The 19,794-nt window shown below is 37.3% G+C and overlaps 2 protein-coding genes across 2 annotated transcripts; both read right to left on the bottom strand.

Annotated features, from left to right (window-relative positions):
- Positions 1-7,477: 7,477 nt before the first annotated feature.
- On the bottom strand, positions 7,478-8,736 carry LOC149834630 (uncharacterized). The gene is made up of 2 exons (XM_090010220.1): positions 8,507-8,736; positions 7,478-7,684 (listed from the first exon to the last, which is right to left on the bottom strand). The coding sequence occupies exons 1-2, from the start codon at positions 8,726-8,728 to the stop codon at positions 7,598-7,600; spliced, it is 309 nt and encodes a 102-aa protein (XP_089866346.1). The 5' UTR covers positions 8,729-8,736; the 3' UTR covers positions 7,478-7,597.
- Positions 8,737-16,191: 7,455 nt separating this feature from the next.
- Positions 16,192-17,762, bottom strand: LOC149834629 (NAC transcription factor 56-like). Its single transcript, XM_090010219.1, has 3 exons — positions 17,547-17,762; positions 17,154-17,455; positions 16,192-16,901 (listed from the first exon to the last, which is right to left on the bottom strand). Exons 1-3 carry the CDS (start codon positions 17,725-17,727, stop codon positions 16,314-16,316), a joined length of 1,071 nt encoding a protein of 356 aa, XP_089866345.1. The 5' UTR covers positions 17,728-17,762; the 3' UTR covers positions 16,192-16,313.
- Between the last annotated feature and the right edge of the window lie 2,032 nt (positions 17,763-19,794).

The raw sequence follows: 19,794 nt of genomic DNA, 5'->3' as shown, positions 1-19,794 counted from the left end.
AAAACAATTTTCTCCAGTTCTAGGCTCATATTTTTCAACATCCTTGAGCGCCTACCGATATACTTTGAACTATAACCCTCGGTACGTGGCAGAAGGGTTCGACCCAAATAAGTGGCTCAGTTGTAAGGCTTTGTCCTAAACTATGATTCTAGAAGAAAGCCTAGCAACGTGGTGGTCAGGTAAAAATAGGTAGGGTTGTTTTTGAAAAATAATCAACATGCAAGAAAACAGAAGACTCTAATGACCTAAAGAAGTAAAATTTTAAAAACTTTATGAGAAACAAACAATGTTTTCAATCAGATCCTAGATTGAAGAGGATTGTATGAGACCTAAGTCTATGTGAGCATGAATAATGCCTCCTCAATCAGTCCTACCAAACCATGCCTAGGTCTATATGCAATCCATGTCAGCTGGGTTTGATTCTAGGCTCCTAGGTTCACACGAAATGAAATAGAACTGACATTGTAGAACACAATTTTGACAAGTTGAATAGAGCATGGTACAAGATTGATCCAGCGAAGACAGGTCCCATCTCGATCACCAAATCTGTTATCATTGCAAAATTTTACTTTTGTAAGTCAAACTGACCTTTTGAAAAAGTTTTTAAAAATAACTCGCCTCTGTTTTGAAAAATATGGGAAAGATTGAGAGGATGAGACTCGCCTGTCGGTACGAGGTTCAACCGTTCCTAGTGCCATAACCAGGGGTAATCAAACCAAGAATCAATCATGTACTTTGCTTTGCTCAACTGTCTAAATAGATATTCTATTTCTAAATGCACAAAGAAGCAAGCATGTGATGTGACTTTAGAAAAATTTGACTAAAAACATGATGTATGCTTGAAATATTTTGGAAAAATACTTGGAAAAGGAGATGCTTTGAAAATCATTTTTCAAACTTGGAAAACACTTTTGAAGAAAGGAAAACTATTATGAGAAAATCAATTTTTGAAGAAGGGCAATCCTGGTGTTTTGAGAAATTGGTTTTTCTGAGATGGAACTATGAATAGATCAAAAGGGATGGGCGTGTGGCTCTGTGAACTTTTTTATGATACAGTCTAAATCTAGAAGATGCATGGATGTAATTTATGAAAATATTTTTTGAAGAATGTGAGAAAATATTTTGTAAAAGAATTTATGTGCCTTATAGAATTTAAATGAGATAAATATTGCTATATATCCCTAACTATGGTCATGAATATATATTGAATATGTCTCATTTGATTCTAAAAGGAAAAATACTTGAAAAAGCTTTTAAAAATATGCTATAATTTTTTTAAAATAGCCTAAGAGTGTACGTTGTTTGTAACTTAAAAGAAGATGATAAATATGAGTTTTGTTCGTATTCTAACTATGGTCACAAATACGAACTCCACTAAGTTTACCAACTCTGTAGAAGTAGGTGCATGTGCCATTCATGTTGACCATTGTGAATTTGAAAAATGTGCATGAATGATAAGCAATAACAGTAATATATTAAAACCAAACTATATGCAAATGCAACCTAAGTTAAGCAGAAAAGTAAATTCTTATTCCAATATTATAATTATAATTTATATCAATAATTGAATAAATAAAAAAAGAAAAATAAAAGAAAATCTAATCTTGAGCTTTCCTGCAAAATTAGAAACTTGTTAGTAGACAAATGTCGGCTTTTCTGGATTATCCAACAATATCTGAAAATTGAGATATTTATCTAGATATAAGCCTTTTTTTATACTTTCCTGAAATAAAACTCATTAAATAACATAATGGATGATGCATACTGAATAAATAATAAAATAAATAAATTCAAAATTCAAAATTGAGGAAAAAATGTCTAGAATACAATTAAAAACAAATGTTTATTATAAAACAAGGTTAAAAACAGGGGGTTTTCGAAAAAAAATTTGTAATACGCTTAATTCGAGGATCAAACAGATTCAAAATGATGCCAAATTGGGTGGAAAAAACCCTAATATAATTATGAACATGATCAAACTCTACAACAACAACAACAACAACAACAACTACGCCTTCATCCCAAAACAATTGGGGTCAGCGATTTAAACCAACAAAGAAAATCATTCTGGGTCTTTCACATGAATCCTTCTCCTCCATTCATTTCTATCCAATGCCATGTCCTTGGTGAGGTTCAAAGCATTCATATCCTTTCCTATCATCTCCATCCATGTCTTCCTAGGCCTACCCCGACCTCTTTTAACTAATATATTTTCCCATTTCTCCATCCTTCTAACTGTAGCATCATTAGGCCTTCATCGAATATGTCCAAACCACCGTAAATGATTCTCTCTCATCTTATTTTCAATGGGTGCAACGTCTACCTTCTTACGTATCTCCTTGTTCCGAATCTTATCTTTTATTGTATTTCCACACATCCATCTCAGCATATGCATCTCAGCTACACTCATTTTTTGAATATGATGTCTCTTGGCAGCCCAACATTCCGTACTATATAGTAAAGCGGGCCTAATAGCCGTCCTATAAAACTTTCCCTTCAACCGCAATAGCATTCTACGATCACACAACACTCCAGTTGCACTCTTCTATTTCATCCACCCAACCTTTATCCTATGATTTACATCTCCATCAATTTTCCCATACTTTTGAATGATAGATCCCAAATATTTGAAAGAATCATCCACCAGTGTTTCTTACTCACCAAGCTTCACTACACTCCCATCACTACTTCGTTGCTTACTAAATCGACATTCAATGTATTCTGTTTTACTCTTACTCAACTTAAAACCTCTTGCTTCCAATGTCTGTCTCCATAATTCTAACTTAGCATTAACCCCAGCTCTAGACTCATCAATCAAAACAATATCATCAGCAAACAACATACACCATGACATATTTTCTTGAATTGATCTCGTAAGCTCATCCATCACTATAGCAAATAGGAAAGGGCTTAAAGCAGATCCTTGATGAAAATAATGGACAAAAATAATGAAATATGAAAAAACAATGAAATTTGCCCGTGTTTCGGTCAAATCGAAACTCCGCGGGCATGTTATTTTTATGATTTAACTAAATAATACATCAAATGAATTCCAAAATTCATAAAAATTGACATGGACACTTCTAATAACTTTAAAAATAAGATTCAATTGAAAAATATATTTTTGAGATTAATTGGATATGAATATTAAATAAAAAATAAAAAATATGTTATTTTATCTATTGTTTTATACCTATCATAGTGTCAGACCAGAATCAAATATCAAAAAGTAATAAAAATTTATGAAATTCAACAGAGATAAACTAGACATCAGAATAAAAATAACCCTTTTTACATATTTAAATTACAATCTCCGGTTAGGCAGAAGTTGTTTCAACAAGTTGCGTTTGATTCCGGCCAACATCTAACGGTTCAAGAAAAGCAAGTCCTGATTTTGGATTAAAGAAAAATAGCAAACGATACTCAAAAATCATAGAAATCCTACTGAAGAAACTAGACATTCAGATAAACATGTCACTTTTTATGGATCATCGATACAATCTCCGGTTAGGGAGAAATCATTCTGACAAGATGACCTAGGGTTTATATAATGCCTAATGGTTCTAGAGAAACATATTTTGGCTTTAGATGAAGAAAAAATAGTAAACCACCAACCACCATGAAAAATTCTCAAAATTTTAAATAATATACTAGACACTCTGACAAACATGTCGCTTTTTACGGATTTAAAATACAATCTTCGATGAGGGAGATATGACCCTGACAAACAACTTTGGATTTTGCATAGCATTTTAACAGGTGCAGGAATAAGGTTTTGTTTCTTGAATTTATGAAAAGGGTTACAGAACTCAAAAAAATCTAAATTTTTTATTGGAAACCGTAGACAAATGCATGATTCCACCATAAAAAATTTAGATTTAAATAATGAATATAAACTGATAAAATAATAACATTAACAGGAGGCCAGAAATCAAAATTGTAAAACCTAAACCCTAGAACAAAAGAAACCTAACCAAGCATGATAAAACCATAAAAACATGTAACTAATGCCATGAATCATGAATCATGAATAACTGAAAATAAACATGAATATGATGAAATAAAAATAAAAACGCAGAGAAGCATGATCAAGAATTTGATATAGCCATTAAAAGAGGGATTCAATCCATAGAAGGGTCGAATCTCGATCTTTTTTTGGGCGATCATGAAATAAACAAAATATAAACATGATTGACGGATAAAAAATGTGTAAAACTCATTAAGCACTCAGCTGATCATCATCTTGAACCATAAACATGGGTTATTGAAAGAAAAAGAAAAGAAAAAGATGAACTACAAGGTGCGGCAATGGTGGATTACATGGAAAATCATAGAAAAACAAGTAAAAAAAATTTAATAAACGAAAAGGGAAGAAGGCGCTCACCTTAGACTTTAATGGAGGACGCTGCTGGAACTTGAAGGAGAGGAGAGAAAAGCATGAGGGGGTTGAAATCCTAGAGGTAGGTATTTATAGAAATTTTGAAAGAGTTCCGATCTAGTCGAAACTTTCTTAATTAAAAGAGATAAACAAGAAAAAATGAGGGATGGGTAATTTCCTTGAAGAGTTCTAATTAAAATTCACTTTGACTAAACCTAATTAAGTCCTAAACAAGCTTGAAAATCCTCAAATATGGTGCCATCGAAGTGGGCCCCATATTTGGTTTTTAAAACAAATAAATAAAGGTTTTTAAAAGAAGTTTAAAACAAAAGATAAATTTGAAAATAAAATCAAAGTCCTAATTGAATTCACGTTTTGGCTTTTGACTTTTCAAACTCCAAACCTAATTAAAACTCTAACTAAACCTAATAGACTCAAATACCCTCAAATGTGGCGCCACATGTGTGGGCCTCATTTGGTTTTTCAAAAATGATTTTAAGAAAAATAAAATAAAGGGGTTAAAAACAATATTTTCTAAAAGCTTTAAAAGACACCTAGATTTGTTAAAAAAATTATATTTTTGAAAGAAGACATGAAATAAAATGAAATTGAATAAAGATGAAAAAATTAGGGTTTGGCGCCTCCTGTAGGGTGGGCCCCACTTGAAGAAAATCCAGAATTGATTAAAAATCAAGTTTAAAATGACTCTAAATCATTTTTCTAAGGAAAATGCTTTGAAATAAGGAATATAAAATCCTAGGGGTTGGCCAAGAAAATATTGATTTAAAACCCAGGTTTTTGAAATTGATTTCGAAAGAAAGGTTTTAAAATAGAGTCTGGATTTGATATTTTGAAAACATGAGTGTTGAATCTCGAGAATGACATGTCGTGACATGAAATGCATTTGAAATGATATGCCAAATGCAAACCCTGGATGAGGGATTTGAAGTCCCAGACCCCTGGTAGAGACACGAAATTAAAGATTCTTGTTCGAGGATGAGGATTGGGTATTGGATATAAGATCCAATATTGGATCTGATCCAAATATGAATTAGATCTTAAATATAGATAAAATTTTTGAAAAAGAAATTGATCTGAGCCCGGATTGACACTTATACCAACTTGGAAAATGATAAAAATGATGATTTGAATAAAATGACCTGAGAAATGATTTTGCCCCTGCAGGGTAGAGAGAAACACTAAAAAATGAGGTTTGAACTGGATTCTAGGGTTTCTAAACTCAGAGAAACTAAAAAGGTACTGACTCAACTAAACTCCTTGGCTGTATGATCAAGAAATGACCCAGTTCTCAGAGAAATGATGAGAAATGAACACTAAAATGAAGTGGGTAACAAGAATGTACTAGGTTTGAGCTAGAATAAAGGTCAGTTATACTGAGATAAACTGAATCTGAAGCTCAAACACTAGCTAGATTGACTTGATTTAGCTCAATTGCAGCTGAAATGAGCCGAAGTGAGCTAAAATGAACTTCAAGACTATGAGAAACGAATTTAAACTGGAACCGAGCCACTTGAACCCCTAGTGAGCTCGAGTTAGACTTAGGAGAACATGATTGACTGGAAATAACTGACTTAGAAATAATTGACTAGGAGTCGAGTTAGAATTGAGCTCATTCCTCGAGAAATGAACTAATTTTAGCTGAAATGAACAAAAATGAACAGGATGCACTTATCGTGAGCTCAGAGGATCTAGAAATGACAGACATTCTCACTACTTTGAACTTAAAATGGGTTTGACTGGGTCTAATTGGCAGGGATCTAGGGTGACCTAAGGGTAAAATGGTAGTTTTACCAATGAAAAGGGGGTGGAATGACACCTAAACTAGACTGGACCTAGGGGTTAGACTCCTAAGGGGAATGGCATCTGCTGAAAGGGGGTGCCTGGAATGAACGAGAAAAATTTAGGGTGTTTACAATCGGGTCTAGGTAAACCAGGTCTGTTGACACTTATATATATATATATATATATGAGTTAATCTAACATTAACTAATTATGTTTAATATTAGATAAATTCAACCTTATGTAAATGACTAAAATACTATTTAAAGAATGCCATTTTTTAAAATACAAGGTTTGATAGCTTTATAGAGTTACTTTTTTTGAAAAAGGTGATTGACTTTTCAATTTTCTCTAAGTTCAAAAAACCAATAACATCCAAAAAAGTAACCATGCATTTTAAAAAAATATCATTCTTTAAAAAGTATTTTAGTTATTTTATAAGGTTGAACCCAAAATTAAATACAACTAGTTTAATGTCAGATTAACCATATATATAGGGTTAACATTTGATCGTGTCGCCATTATCGACAAATGAGTTTTTTTTTTATAATTTTTTTTTTATTTTCATGAAACTAACCTTATAGATATGATCTACATGTTTGAGTTAGTAAAAATAGGCTCTCAAATCGTTCAACTATGACATGTAAGAATGATTTTATGAGCTATGAAAAACCAATTGTCTATAATGTGTAATATTTTTTCATCAAAAACACATGATCTACAAGCCTGTTTCTAGCATTTGCACCATGCTGAATCCATCCATGAGGTCTGATTGGGTCAACACAACAAGTGCATATAATTTCTGACACATTTGGATTGTTAGGACAACGTTAGCAAATGTTACCCCATATATCACTACAACAGAGCAGTAGATTAGCGACGACCACCTTTCGTCGCTAATCCGTCGCTAATCCGTCGCTAACCATGTTAGCGACGGATTAGCGACAACGCGGCGACAGTATGCTTACGTCGCGAATATTTCGACGCTAACTGGCGACGGAATAATTCCGTCGCCAAGTCCGTCGCTAATTGCGACGGAATAACGAGCGCTATATTCCGTCGCCAATCCGCCGGTACTAAACGGCGACCACGGCGTGGCGACGGATTTAATTCCGTCGCTAAGCCGTCGCTAGATTAATATGAATAGCGACGGAATCATCCGTCGCTAATCCGTCGCAAAAACGAAAAAAAATAAAAAAAAAATTATTTAAAAATTAATTACGGAGAACTGTACAATTTATATTTCCTGTACAATTTATATTTCCTGTAAATAAAAAACAAACCACACAAAAAAATTCATATAACAAGTATCTATAATAATTAATCGTTCCACCTTAAAACTAAGAAGTTTAATTATTTACAATTCAACAATTACAATTAGGAAAAATAAAAAAAATAGAACTTCTTCAACACAGTCCTCTAATCATCGCCAAGATTTTGTGCGTCTTCTTGTTCATTGTCTTTATCTGTCCCTTCAGCTCCACTACCCTGATTATCGCTAGCAGCCTACACAAGAAAAGAACAGTCAGTATTGATAAACAAAATATAATGAAATAAATTACACACTATATGTGATTCTATCATGTGCTCATGTGTGATCTAAGGCAATAAAAAAACTCTATATGTGATTCTATCATGCTCATATGTGTGCTAAGGCAGTCAAAAAATTGAATATGTGATTATAGCATGTTCATATGTGTTCTAAGGCATATAAAAAAACTCTATATGTGATTCTACCATGCTCAGATGTGCTTTAAGGCAAGCAAAAAACTATATATGTGATTCGATCATGCTCGTATGTGTGCTAAGGCAGTAAAAAAATTGAATATGTGAATATAGCATGCTCATATGTGCTCTAAGGCAGGCAAAGCCAAAAATTTTATATGTGATTCTATCATAAATGATATATAACATGTTCATATGTGTTCTAAGGCAGTTAAAAAACTCTATATGTTATTATAGCATGTTCATATGTGTGCTAAGGCAGTCAAAAAACAGAATATGTGATTATAATATGCTCATATGTGTTCTTAGGCAGTAAAAAAACTGAATATGTGATTATAGCATGCTTATGTGTTCTAATGCAATCAAAAAAACTTTATATGTGATTCTATCATGCTCATATGTGCTCTAAGACAGACAAAAAGTTAAATATATATATATGTGATTCTATCATGCTCATATGTGTGCTAAGGCAGTAAAAAAATTGAATATGTGATTATAGCATGTTCATATGTGTTCTAAGGCATCTAGAAAAACTCTATATGTGATTCTACCATGCTCAGATGTGCTTTAAGATAGTCAAAAAAACTATATATGTGATTATACCTGAGAGGGACCTGGAATCGAAGATCCTCTATCCTGAACAGCGGCCTTGATCTCATTTCGGAGAAAGGGGGCGACGGTGTATTGGAAGTAGTTATTCAGTGATTCATTAATGATCTCGGATACATCATCACCGGAAAGAATAGTCGGCTGCTTGGAGCTTATGTCGGCGCAAGAAGTTGGTGAGCCGTAACTGGAAGAACCAATAACTGGTGAAGTGTTCATATTACTCCCAAACCCGAACACGCGACCTTTTTTGGGTTCACCTGCTGCAGTCACCCATGCTGTAGGATCAAATGATGGATGCTGAGTAGCGTCTTCACCATATCGCTCTACCATTTGTTGCTCATATGCCTCCTACAAAATAATGTTTAAAGTATTCATTAATAATTAATGATAACATTATGATGACTTGCATATATATTGCAATGATTATTAATAGAATTAATACATACCATTGTCGTTCTCGCCTTCTCTGATACGAAGACTCCCGTGGTCTTCCGTTTATGTGTTTCTACAAACACATCCTTATATGGTACACTGCCTCCTTTTTCTGCTTCCTGCGAAGTTAAATGACAAAAGATTTAGTACACAAATTTGCAACTATACTTATAAAATTAATATTATATATTGATGAGTTACCATTTTCTTTAGGTGGCTCCCAAATGTCTTAGATCCACCTGTGTGTAGATGGGCTTCGGGCATCTTCGATCGATTTTGTGAAGCCTTCGCAGAGCGATTTTTAAATGCATCTCCCGCCCACATATCGCACATTTCATCCCAGTAATCTCTCCTGATAGTAATAGGACCATGGCCCTTCCACAGTAATGGATCATCTACTACGCCAGATGCTTTTTTTGCTGCAGTCTTCATAGTGTGCAGCATGTCTGCAAATCGATTGGCAGCCACCTTCTGCCACACCTTCCTTGCATCATTTTCTTCCACCGTAGTTGCAAAGCGATTCGAAGCCTACAAATATTTTCAAAAAGTTAGTAGACATTGCTTAAATAAATTAAATATGAAACACATTAACTATGAGGAACAACTGTATACCATGAATGAGGACCACAATCTGTCTAATACCTCATTTGGGTACTCTTTCCATTGAGCAACTGGTCCTGGTAGATGTTGAAGAAGTGAATTCCTAATCTCCCGTACTACTTCTTGTGGCTCAAACCTCGTGTTGCACATGAATTGTTACACAGTAAATATCAATATAAAATATTTAAAAGATATGCAATAATTGAAAACAAAATACTTACGGTCGATTATCGATATACACTATTCGAATGAGTCTTCTTGTGCCAGCCTGTGAAGACCCTGTTTCCTGTGTTGGCTGTTGACTTGTGCGATCAACTGGTGTAGGTGGGTCGTATACAGGCGCAACATCATCTGTAAAAAAATACACACCAAGTTCTCAGAATGTGCATTTGAACTAATCAAGCATCTAATTAGTTATATGATATACCTATCACAGGAGCCCGTGAAGATGAAGGTTGAGCCTGGCTACTACTGGATGAGCGACCACTATAACCTCCACGAACCATATTCTAACAAATAACATATGTCATACAATACATTCAAATAATTCACATCAAGTATTACAATGCATTCAAGTCATTCACATCAAGCATTGCAATGCATTCAAATAATTCAAATCATTGACATCAAGTATTGCACTAATTCAAATCATTCGTTAATTGCATAAATTATAATACATTCAGATAAATTACAATGCATTCGAATCATTCGTATCAAGTATTACAATACATTGAAATAAAATTTTTAATCATTCACACCAAGTATTGCAATACAACTCACATCAAGTATTACAATGCATTTAAATAGAGGTTTGTAGTATAAGATTTTTTTCACTAGCTTGAGAATTCTTCCTCGTCACTAGTTTGACTTTCTTCTTCTTCTTCTTCTTCTTCTTCTTCATTGTTTGCCCATCCACTTGGTACATCATTTGGATCACATTCCTTTATGAATGGGTCGATCGCTGAACAATTAAAAAGAATATAGATGTGTGCTGCATCTTGCTCTCGATCTGTCAATAGCCTTGATCGGCAACTACCAAATGCATGCCCAAGTCGTTGAAATATCGACAGCTTGTCAACTACAGTTACTTGTTCTCCATCATCGTTACGGGGCGGGCATGTGTAACGTATTGAAATATGAGGTTCGAAGTACATAGATGAGAAATTTGAAATCTCTTCTAAAGTGTACGCCTCACAAATAGAGCCTTCTACTCTTGCTTTATTACGAACCTTTTTTTTTAGGTCGAACATGCATCTGACAAGAATATACATTTCAAATTTTAAATATCTGTCATTAAAGAGACAAATATAAAAAAACATATACCTTTCAAATGGGTACATCCATCGATATTGCACAGGGCCACCAACCCTTAGTTCATATGGCAGATGTATGATCAAATGTTCCATAACATCGAAAAATGCTGGCGTAAATATCTTTTCTAACAGACAAACAGTGGTGATGACAGAGTCCTCGAGATTCTTTACATCTGATACAATGACCTCCGATGCGCACAATGTTCTGAAAAATCCGCTCAACTCAGACAATACCCCCCATATAGGTTTGTCTAACATATCATGGAATGCTAGGGGTATCAATCGTTGCATAAAGATATGACAATCATGGCTCTTCAACCCATATAACTGTCCATCGTCAATCTTCACAGCTCGAGCAATGTTAGAGACATATCCATCTGGAAATCTCAGTTGTCTCAACCATTGACATACATGTTTTATTTGATCAGGTCCGAGCACGTACTTCGCCTTTGGTTTCAGTACTTTGCCATTATACTCTTTGAGTTCCAATTCTGGTCTTTTACATATTAATTTTAAATCCATACGGGCCTTCGGATTATCCTTCGTTTTTCCTTTAATATTCATTACTGTATTGAACACATTATCAAACACATTTTTCTCTACATGCATCACATCCAAATTATGTCGTATCAATAGGGTCGGCCAATACGGTAGTTCCCAAAAAATAGATTTTTTCGTCCAATTGTGTTCCTTCCCAAATCCACGGAAGGGTGTAGGACTGCGGGCATCTGTTAATACATTTGGAAAGTATCGCAATCTTCTTAAAATCTCTATGCTAGACAATCTTGAGGATGGACCTTCCATTTCAGTTGTGCCTGCTGTAAATGCATTCTTTTGACGTCGGAACGGATGATCGCTGGGTAGAAATCGACGATGGCAATCAAACCAGCAAGGCTTCCTTCCATGCCTCAATCTAAAAGCTTTGGAATCCTCCATGCAGTACGGACAAGCCAACCTCCCATGTGTGCTCCAACCAGATAACATACCATATGCAGGGAAGTCACTGATTGTCCATAGAACAGAGGCCTTCATGTTGAAATTTTGTTTTTTGTGGGCATCATACGTGGTAACACCGTCATCCCATAGTACTTTTAATTCATCAATCAATGGCCTTAGATATACATCAAGATTTTGGCCAGGTGAGGTCGGACCAGGGATCAACAGAGACAAGAAAAGATTTGGACGTTTCATACACAAGCTTGGTGGAAGGTTGTATGGAGTTACAAATACTGGCCAGCATGAGTATGGAGTTGATCTACCCCCAAATGGATTAAATCCATCTGTACATAGACCGAGTCTAACATTTCGCACTTCCATTGCGAAGTTCTGATGAGTACGATCAAAGTGCTTCCAAGCTTCAGCGTCAACAGGATGCGTGATCTTGTTTTCATCGTGTCGAACTTTATTTGCATGCCATCTCATGTGTTTAGCTGTCTTTGAAGACATATACAATCGCTGCAATCTAGGAGTGATAGGAAAGTAGCGGAGCGACTTGTATGAAACTTCCTTTGATCTCGTGCTACCATTGCCTCTTGTCTTTGGCTTGAACCGAGGATGCCCACATGACGGGCATGATATGTCATTTTCCTGCTCCTTGAAATACAACATGCAGTGATTTGGACAAGCATCAATCTTTTTGTAACCCATACCTAGAGCGTTGACCATAACTTTCGCACGATAGAAATTTTGTGGCAATTTCTCATCTTTAGGCAACATACTCTTCACAATCATGCACAAACGGTCAAAACATGATTGACTCAAATTATACTCGGACTTCAAATTCATTAGTTGAAGAACTGCAGACAAGATAGTGTGACTCTCACAACCGTTCCAAAGTGGCTCATCAGCATCTTTAGGTAAATCATAAAATCTACTAGCTGCATCGTTTGGTGATTCTTCATCTACGACAGTTCTTACATCACTAGAACTCATAGCAGAACCCAGTTCTGTTCCTGCAGCATCAAATATCAAATTCGTATATGGATTATCGTGCACCACATTCACCCGTGTATCAAAATCGTTTCTAAATTCTTCTCCATGAAACGCCCAGTTCTGATAATCACTCACAAAACCCTTCCTGTATAGGTGATGTCTAACGCCATGAGGTTCTACAAATCGATTATTCTTACAAATCTTGCAGGGACACCTAATCCGACCTGTGGGATCTACCGTACTGACACTCGCCGTTGCAAATTCAATAAAACTATCGACACCATCCATATATTCATGCGATAACTCATTGTCCACTATCCTACGGTACATCCATTCACGGTTTGCAGTCATTCTGTCGTATGATGTTACGAATAGTATCCTAACGAATTAAGAAAAAAACAATCAGAATGCGACGATGAAGAAAATATCAAATTTATCATGCAATATACTATGTCAAACAATAACAAGAATTTTGATGCATGCATTGATAACTTAATATTTTCATGTGCAAACTATTAATGACATGATACAATCATTTGAAGCATGCTTTTATTATAAAATTTCACATGGAAGTGAAAATCAAATTGAAAGTAACTACATGCAAGCATGGATACAATTACATCAAACATTGCAATACATCATAATCATTCATATCAAATAAATGGCAAACATGTACCTGCAGCAAACACACTTCAATATCTCACTAACTACTACCATGCTTAGCATGGACTCCGTACTCCAAAAATAAGAACACTTCCATATTTCTACATTAAAATCATGCTCAGCATGATCTCCGAACTCCAACAAAGCAGTCCTAGATATCAACAACTAAGTGAGTGTGTGAACAATAAAGTGCTGCATTCAATAAATTAAATAACATGTGATACGTTTGCATCACTTACTCACCACGGGTATTTACCCGATTTGCATTGTTTTTGTCATTTACTTACCACAGGTAGCCGAGCACGAGTTGGTTCCGTTGAAAAATCTGCACAAAAACAAAACAAATTAAGTAACAAACTAACTAATCATGAAACAAGATGAAACACTAACTAAAAAAATCGGGTATTTCTCTCAAGGTACGGGCATTTTCTTATGTGAAACGTTTGAGAAATCGGGTAGAGGTAGGATTTCCATGCATGTTTTGATGGAAATCCATGGCGAATCAGTGGATCTACGAATCCACTATGTTATATTGATATTTTTCCTTGTTTTTCATTTTTTTTTTCAAAAAGAAATCCATGGCACGATCGATGTGGTATGGGTGTCGGCTGACAGACCAGCCGAAGTCAAGCCGTGAACCCTCGTTGTTGGCCCAGCCGAGTGATCGGCTGGGTATGATCCCTTTATTTCAAAAAAAAAAATCTTTTTATTCACGTTGGTGGCTGTTGGCTGGCTGGCAGCCAGCCGAGTAGCACTCGGCTGACTGCCAGCATGCTGGCAGGTGCGCCAGGCCCAGCACCCAGTCGGCTGGGTGCTAGGCGAGCCTATGACAGGGCCATAGCCGGCCCAGCCGGCCCAGCCGACAAAAATTCTTTTCAAAACAGGGAAGGGGGTTAAACCCCCTGCCGGAAAGGCAGTTCCGGCATGGGGGGTTGACCCCCTGCCGTGCCTTTACGGCAGGGGGGTCGACCCCCGATGCGTTTCCGGCAGGGGGTCGACCCCCCATGCGTTTCCGGCAGGGGGTCGACCCCCCATGCCTTTCCGACAGGGGGTCGACCCCCCTTGCCGGAAACGCAGGGGGTCGACCCCCCCTGCCGGAAAGCACGGCAGGGGGTTAAACCCCCTCCGTTTCCGGCAGGGAAGGGGCGTACCCCCTGCGTTTAGAAGAAGAAGAAGAAGAAGAAGAAGAAGAAGAAGAAGAAGAAGAAGAAGAAGAAGAAGAAGAACCTGCGCTTCGCCGGACGGTGGCGGGAGGTTGACGGGGAGCGGCAGCTGGCGAGCGCCGGCTGGCGAGCGGTGGACGGGGAGCGGCAGCTGGCGAGCGGCGGTGGCCGGACGGTGGCGAGGGCCGACGGGCGGCGGGAGGGTGCAGTACAGCGAAACAGGGAAAAGAGAAAGAGGGATGGGATTAGGGATTTACGCGACATTTAGCGACGGAAAAATTCCGTCGCGAAGCCGTCGCGAAACCCAAATACCAAAAAAGCGACGGAATATATTCTGTCGCTACTCCGTCGCTAATTAGCGACGGAGTAGCGACGACAGAGTTCCCTCTCTAAATCCGTCGCTAAAATGGTGTTCTTGTAATCAAAAGTAGCGACAAAAACATGCAGTCGCTAATCCGTCGCTAAGTAGCGACAAATTAGCGATAAAAGTCGTTTCCTCGCTAATCCGTCGCAAATTAGCGACAGATTCTATCTCTAGCTAATCTGTCGCTAAGTAGCGACGAGAAAAATCCGTCGCTAATTTCCGTCGCTAATTAACAATTTTCTTGTAGTGTATATAAAAAGGTAATATTTGGTAAAATGAGATCATAAGGTACAATGCCACTTTTTATTCTTTTTTCTTTTTATGTACTTTGTTGGTTGTTTTCATGAAATTAACCTTACAATATGATTGACATTTTTCTTAGTGAGAATCAGCTCTTAGATCATCTGATTACGATGCTTAGGTCAGATTTTGTAAGGCTTTAAAAATCAATAACCTGAAATGTGAGATACTTTCTCGGGTCATAAAATCACGTTTTTTCATTGATAAAAGATGATCCAAAAGCAGGTTCCTACTATTTTGAACCTGATGAATCCATTCATGAGATCAGATTGGATCAAAATAACCTGCACCAAACCTGCACCATAGAGATCTAGTGTATGTGATGACGTCATTAAATAAGGTTATTGCTTTATATAAAGCATGAAAGTTGCAAGTTGCAATAGAAAGTGAAAGAAGAGTAACGAAGGAAACCCATTTTATTTATATAAGAGGACATTTGGTCACTTCTCTCACATGAAAATGCAAAAATGGACTAATTTAATAATAAAAAATCATATATAGCTTACATGAAGCATTGGTTTTTGTAATCTTGCTGGAATAAATTGGACTAGTGACTGTTAAGTTCAAAATATACTTGCCAAATTTTACAGAGAACAATACAAGAAAACAACCAACATTCATGGGAATCAAACAAACAATGGTCAATTTATACAAAAGTCCAAATTCTGAACTACAATCTTCATAATATCCAAATATTATAGCACTCTCTTTTACATTAGGAAAGCAGTACAAGTCTAGTCACATTCACCAATCAAATAAAATATGACACGCGTTCTCTCTCTCTACCTTTTCTTTGTTTTTTTTTTCCCTTTTTTTATTCTTTTGATCTATACTTCTTTGATCCGCAACTAGTTGTGCATCACTGACACTAGAATCTTTGGCAACCAATCAGACCAATCAAAATACAAACACTTTTTATATTGTCCTTTACATCTTGTGAACGCGTATCGACTTATTTTTTGTCTTTTGTGCTCTCAAATCATGAACTTCCAGGTATATTCTTTCTCCTCCAAACATGAACTTTGAAGATGTAATCAAGAATTCCAACTCATCCCAGGAAGCTGGTATTGTTGCCGGAAAACCCCATCCCCAAGAGTCCCCAGAAGGCCATGCTGGTGCTGGAAGGGAGCAGCTGCACCATTTGGTTGCTGGTTGAGCAGGGTTGCCATAGGACTACCCCCATCACTGCTGCCGGAATTGGTGGCCTCGAACCTCTTGGTGGGGGGCAGCCCTTCGTTCCAATATGGGGAGGGGAGGGCTGCTCTCTTCAATGGAAGGCTATATATGTATTCCCCCCTGCCTCCTCCAGCGGCTGCCGAGATCATTGAAATTTCCGACTTGTCGATGCCGTTGTGTGTCATGCTCGAAGAGGGCTGCAAGTGAGAGATTGAGCTGCTGGCATTTGTACCATCGTCCGACAACAATCCGTCGAAGAAGTTCTCGTTGTTTTCGAGCAGTGGCCCGAAATTGTTAGAAATTTGTGCTTGTAGTTTGGAGCTGTTTCCATCTATGTTAGGCAATAAGGCCAGCATATCATCTAGAGAATCAACTCTGTCACGTATCATCAGTCTCTGAGATTGGTTGTTCTTCTTATATATCCGGCATAACACCCAATCATCAAGCTAAAACCCAAGAAAATCAACAGTACAATCAGAATTCCTATCTAAAACCAAATAATTATCACTTGATTCAATCAGTATGCAATTATGAACCAACACCAGATAGATTTAAGAACAGTAATCTACAATACGTTCACAAATTGATCAATCAGTAGCTAATGAAGAATCAACACCAACATAAGAATTATAATATTAAAACCAGATAGTAATTTAATTATCCAATCAAATTAGCTAGTGGGATTAATAGCTTTATACCCTTAATGAACTATTCTTGTTCCCCAAATCTGGAATGGGCTTCGAGTTCCCGCTATCCGCAAGCCTGTACTCATGCATGATCCAATTAGTCTTGACTCCCTTGGGAGGCCGCCCGCCGTAGAACACAAGCGCCTTTTTCACCCCAACCTTATGCGTCCCGCCGGATGTCATGATTGGCTTGTCCGTGCCGGTGGCTTTCCAGTATCCTGACGTCGCTGCCCGGTTTGGCCGTGCTCCGTTTGGATACTTGCGTTCCCTGGGGCTGAAGAAGTACCATTCTTGTTCACCAAACGTAGCCTTCCCTGCACACCACCATGAAACAAATTCAATTTAGAGAGAGAGAGAGAGAGAGATACAGAGAGAGAGGGCATGTTGGTGTTTGCTCTATGATACCAGGGAGCTCCCAAGGGTCGAACTTGTAGAGGTCGATCTCAGCGATGATTCTAACGGGAAGTGGTGCAGAGGAGGCCTTCTTCTTGAGGTAATGAACCACGAGCTCTTCATCGGTTGGGTGGAATCGAAAGCCAGGGGGAAGCTTAGGTGGCCCCGACGCTGAGTCCATGCTCTCCATCATCCACTCCTAAACACTGGAGAGAGAGAGAGAGAGAGAGAGAGGGTATGATTTGTGGGAGGAGGGGGATTGTGGAGGCCTTATAAATCGGTTTTAATTAAGAGGCTGCTTATGGGGGGTTAATCAGGTGTTTGTTAGGTGCTAAATAGTCTTATAAGAGGGTGGAGGTGGAGGAGAGAGTACTTCCGGAGGATCCTGCTAAGATGGGGCCCAACTCCATCCACCGCCACAAGTCCGACGTGTGTCGACAACCTCTCCAGTGGGCTGCTGACACGTGGTGGCAATATGTGGCCCCCACCGGCACACTGGAGACAAGAGGGGAAAGGCAAGTCCTTTCGGGTGCGAACGGCCCCGAGTGGTTTGTTGATGTCACACTTTCCTTATGCCGTAGCCAACCTCATTTAATTAATAAACTAATCACCCTTCTCGCGTCGAGCCAGCGGACGCACGGTCCCCTCAATGAAGGGTTTTTAGCGGCAGTAAAAGCCGTCGGTAAAGACTCTTTCCGGAGTTTTTCAGCGCACACCGTTGATCGCATGTGCGTTCATTCAATAATGGCCGACACCCCCTTCACACACACTATATATATATATATATATATATATATATATATATATATATATATATATATATGAGATTATCTAAAATTAAATCTTTCATGATAATGTTAATAAAGTTCAACAAAAAAGCTCTTAATAGCAATGATATGTTTTAAAATGCATAGTTATCTTTTGGGTTAAGCAAGCCGTTTGCTTTAGAGAGAAACAAAAATTTATATTCACCGCTCCTTTGTTCCTTTCCCATGGAAAGGATCATGGGAATGAACACAAATTTTTAAAAAAATTTGCCCGCTCAGCCTTCCCGTGAGAATGCTTTCATAAAGGTGTGAAAGGATTTACATAAGACAAGTGATAGAAGGGAGCCCTGTTATTCCAGCATGATACTTTTCTACCATGATAATTTGATGTTTCTTTCACTCATCGTGAGAATGGAAGGAAAAGGTGAGAAAGTGTGTTTGTCATTTTAGTTTATCATTTAACAGTCTTTTTTGGCCTCAAAAAATAATAGTGTCTTTTCAAAAATGTCACTTTTGAAGAGTTTGCTATATATATATATATATATATATATATATATATATATATATATATATATATATATATATATATATATATATATATATATATATATATATATATATATACAGGCGTATGCACAACTTGAGAATCTTTTTAAATCTGCACAGGACGAAGAGGCCTTCTACCACAAACCCAATTGTTAAATTCTGTTTTAGAAAAAACATTGTCAAGTAGAGACAAGTTTAGAAAAGATGAAGACAACAAGGATTTTGATGCGTTGCAGCTAACCAACCCTCGTTGATTGACCAAGATCGGATATGTGCACGATAGGCCCCGGCCGGAATCATGGAAAGCCAGATCAGGTCCTACCCACTTGGCTCAATGGGCTTTGCTTTCCAACCTGACTACAATTACAAACAAGCAAGAATGTAAATCAGAAGCAACAGTTAAATACCATTCACACCATCTCAATAACGCATCACTTGATAGATGATCCTGATTCCTAAGGGTTGAATGCTAGTTGAGTCTAACCGTATCTTATGGCCATATACATTGGATTGGGGGAGGTTTACATATGAAGATCCAGCATCCAAAAAATTGTATGGATGTAAACGAGTCGGATTTGGTTCAGGTGTAGGCATTACTGATTCTGATCTAATCAGATATTACATAACTGGATTCGGATCTTAATATGGACAATTAAAACTATATTTGGAAACTTAAATACCTAATCAACTATAGCATTTACATATGTGCAGATTTGGATGTCTGTCGGATTTGGGCTCGGTTCGTATTCAGATTCAGATTTTGACGTAATATTCTCCACTGAATCCGCCAATCTGTGACCAATTATTAATTATTGGGTTCTACTTGTGTTCCCAAATCAGACTTAAACGATATGGATTTAGTTGGATATCCAATCTGAACCTGAGCCATTTACATCCCTTGTGAAATGTTTAGAAATTAGAACGCATTTCTGCTTATAGGACAAATA

This window comes from Nuphar pumila, chromosome 6, assembly GCF_984573655.1.
Source record: "Nuphar pumila chromosome 6, dmNupPumi1.hap1.1, whole genome shotgun sequence".
NCBI lineage: Eukaryota > Viridiplantae > Streptophyta > Magnoliopsida > Nymphaeales > Nymphaeaceae > Nuphar > Nuphar pumila.
The sequence above is the reverse complement of the archived record's forward strand: the minus strand, read 5'-3'. Positions and strand labels throughout refer to the sequence as shown.

What these genes read in the sequence shown, in the direction of transcription:
- LOC149834630 (XM_090010220.1), bottom strand. Translation starts at nt 8,728, where the DNA reads ATGAACACTTCACCAGTTATTGGTTCTTCCAGTTACGGCTCACCAACT. An exon ending in CGATTCCAGGTCCCTCTCAG is followed by an intron (nt 7,685 to 8,506) that starts GTATAATCACAT and finishes TTTCTTGTGTAG; the next exon opens with GCTGCTAGCGATAATCAGGG.
- LOC149834629 (XM_090010219.1), bottom strand. Translation starts at nt 17,727, where the DNA reads ATGATGGAGAGCATGGACTCAGCGTCGGGGCCACCTAAGCTTCCCCCT. An exon ending in CGACCCTTGGGAGCTCCCTG is followed by an intron (nt 17,456 to 17,546) that starts GTATCATAGAGC and finishes GGTGGTGTGCAG; the next exon opens with GGAAGGCTACGTTTGGTGAA. An exon ending in ACAAGAATAGTTCATTAAGG is followed by an intron (nt 16,902 to 17,153) that starts GTATAAAGCTAT and finishes CTTGGGTTTTAG; the next exon opens with CTTGATGATTGGGTGTTATG.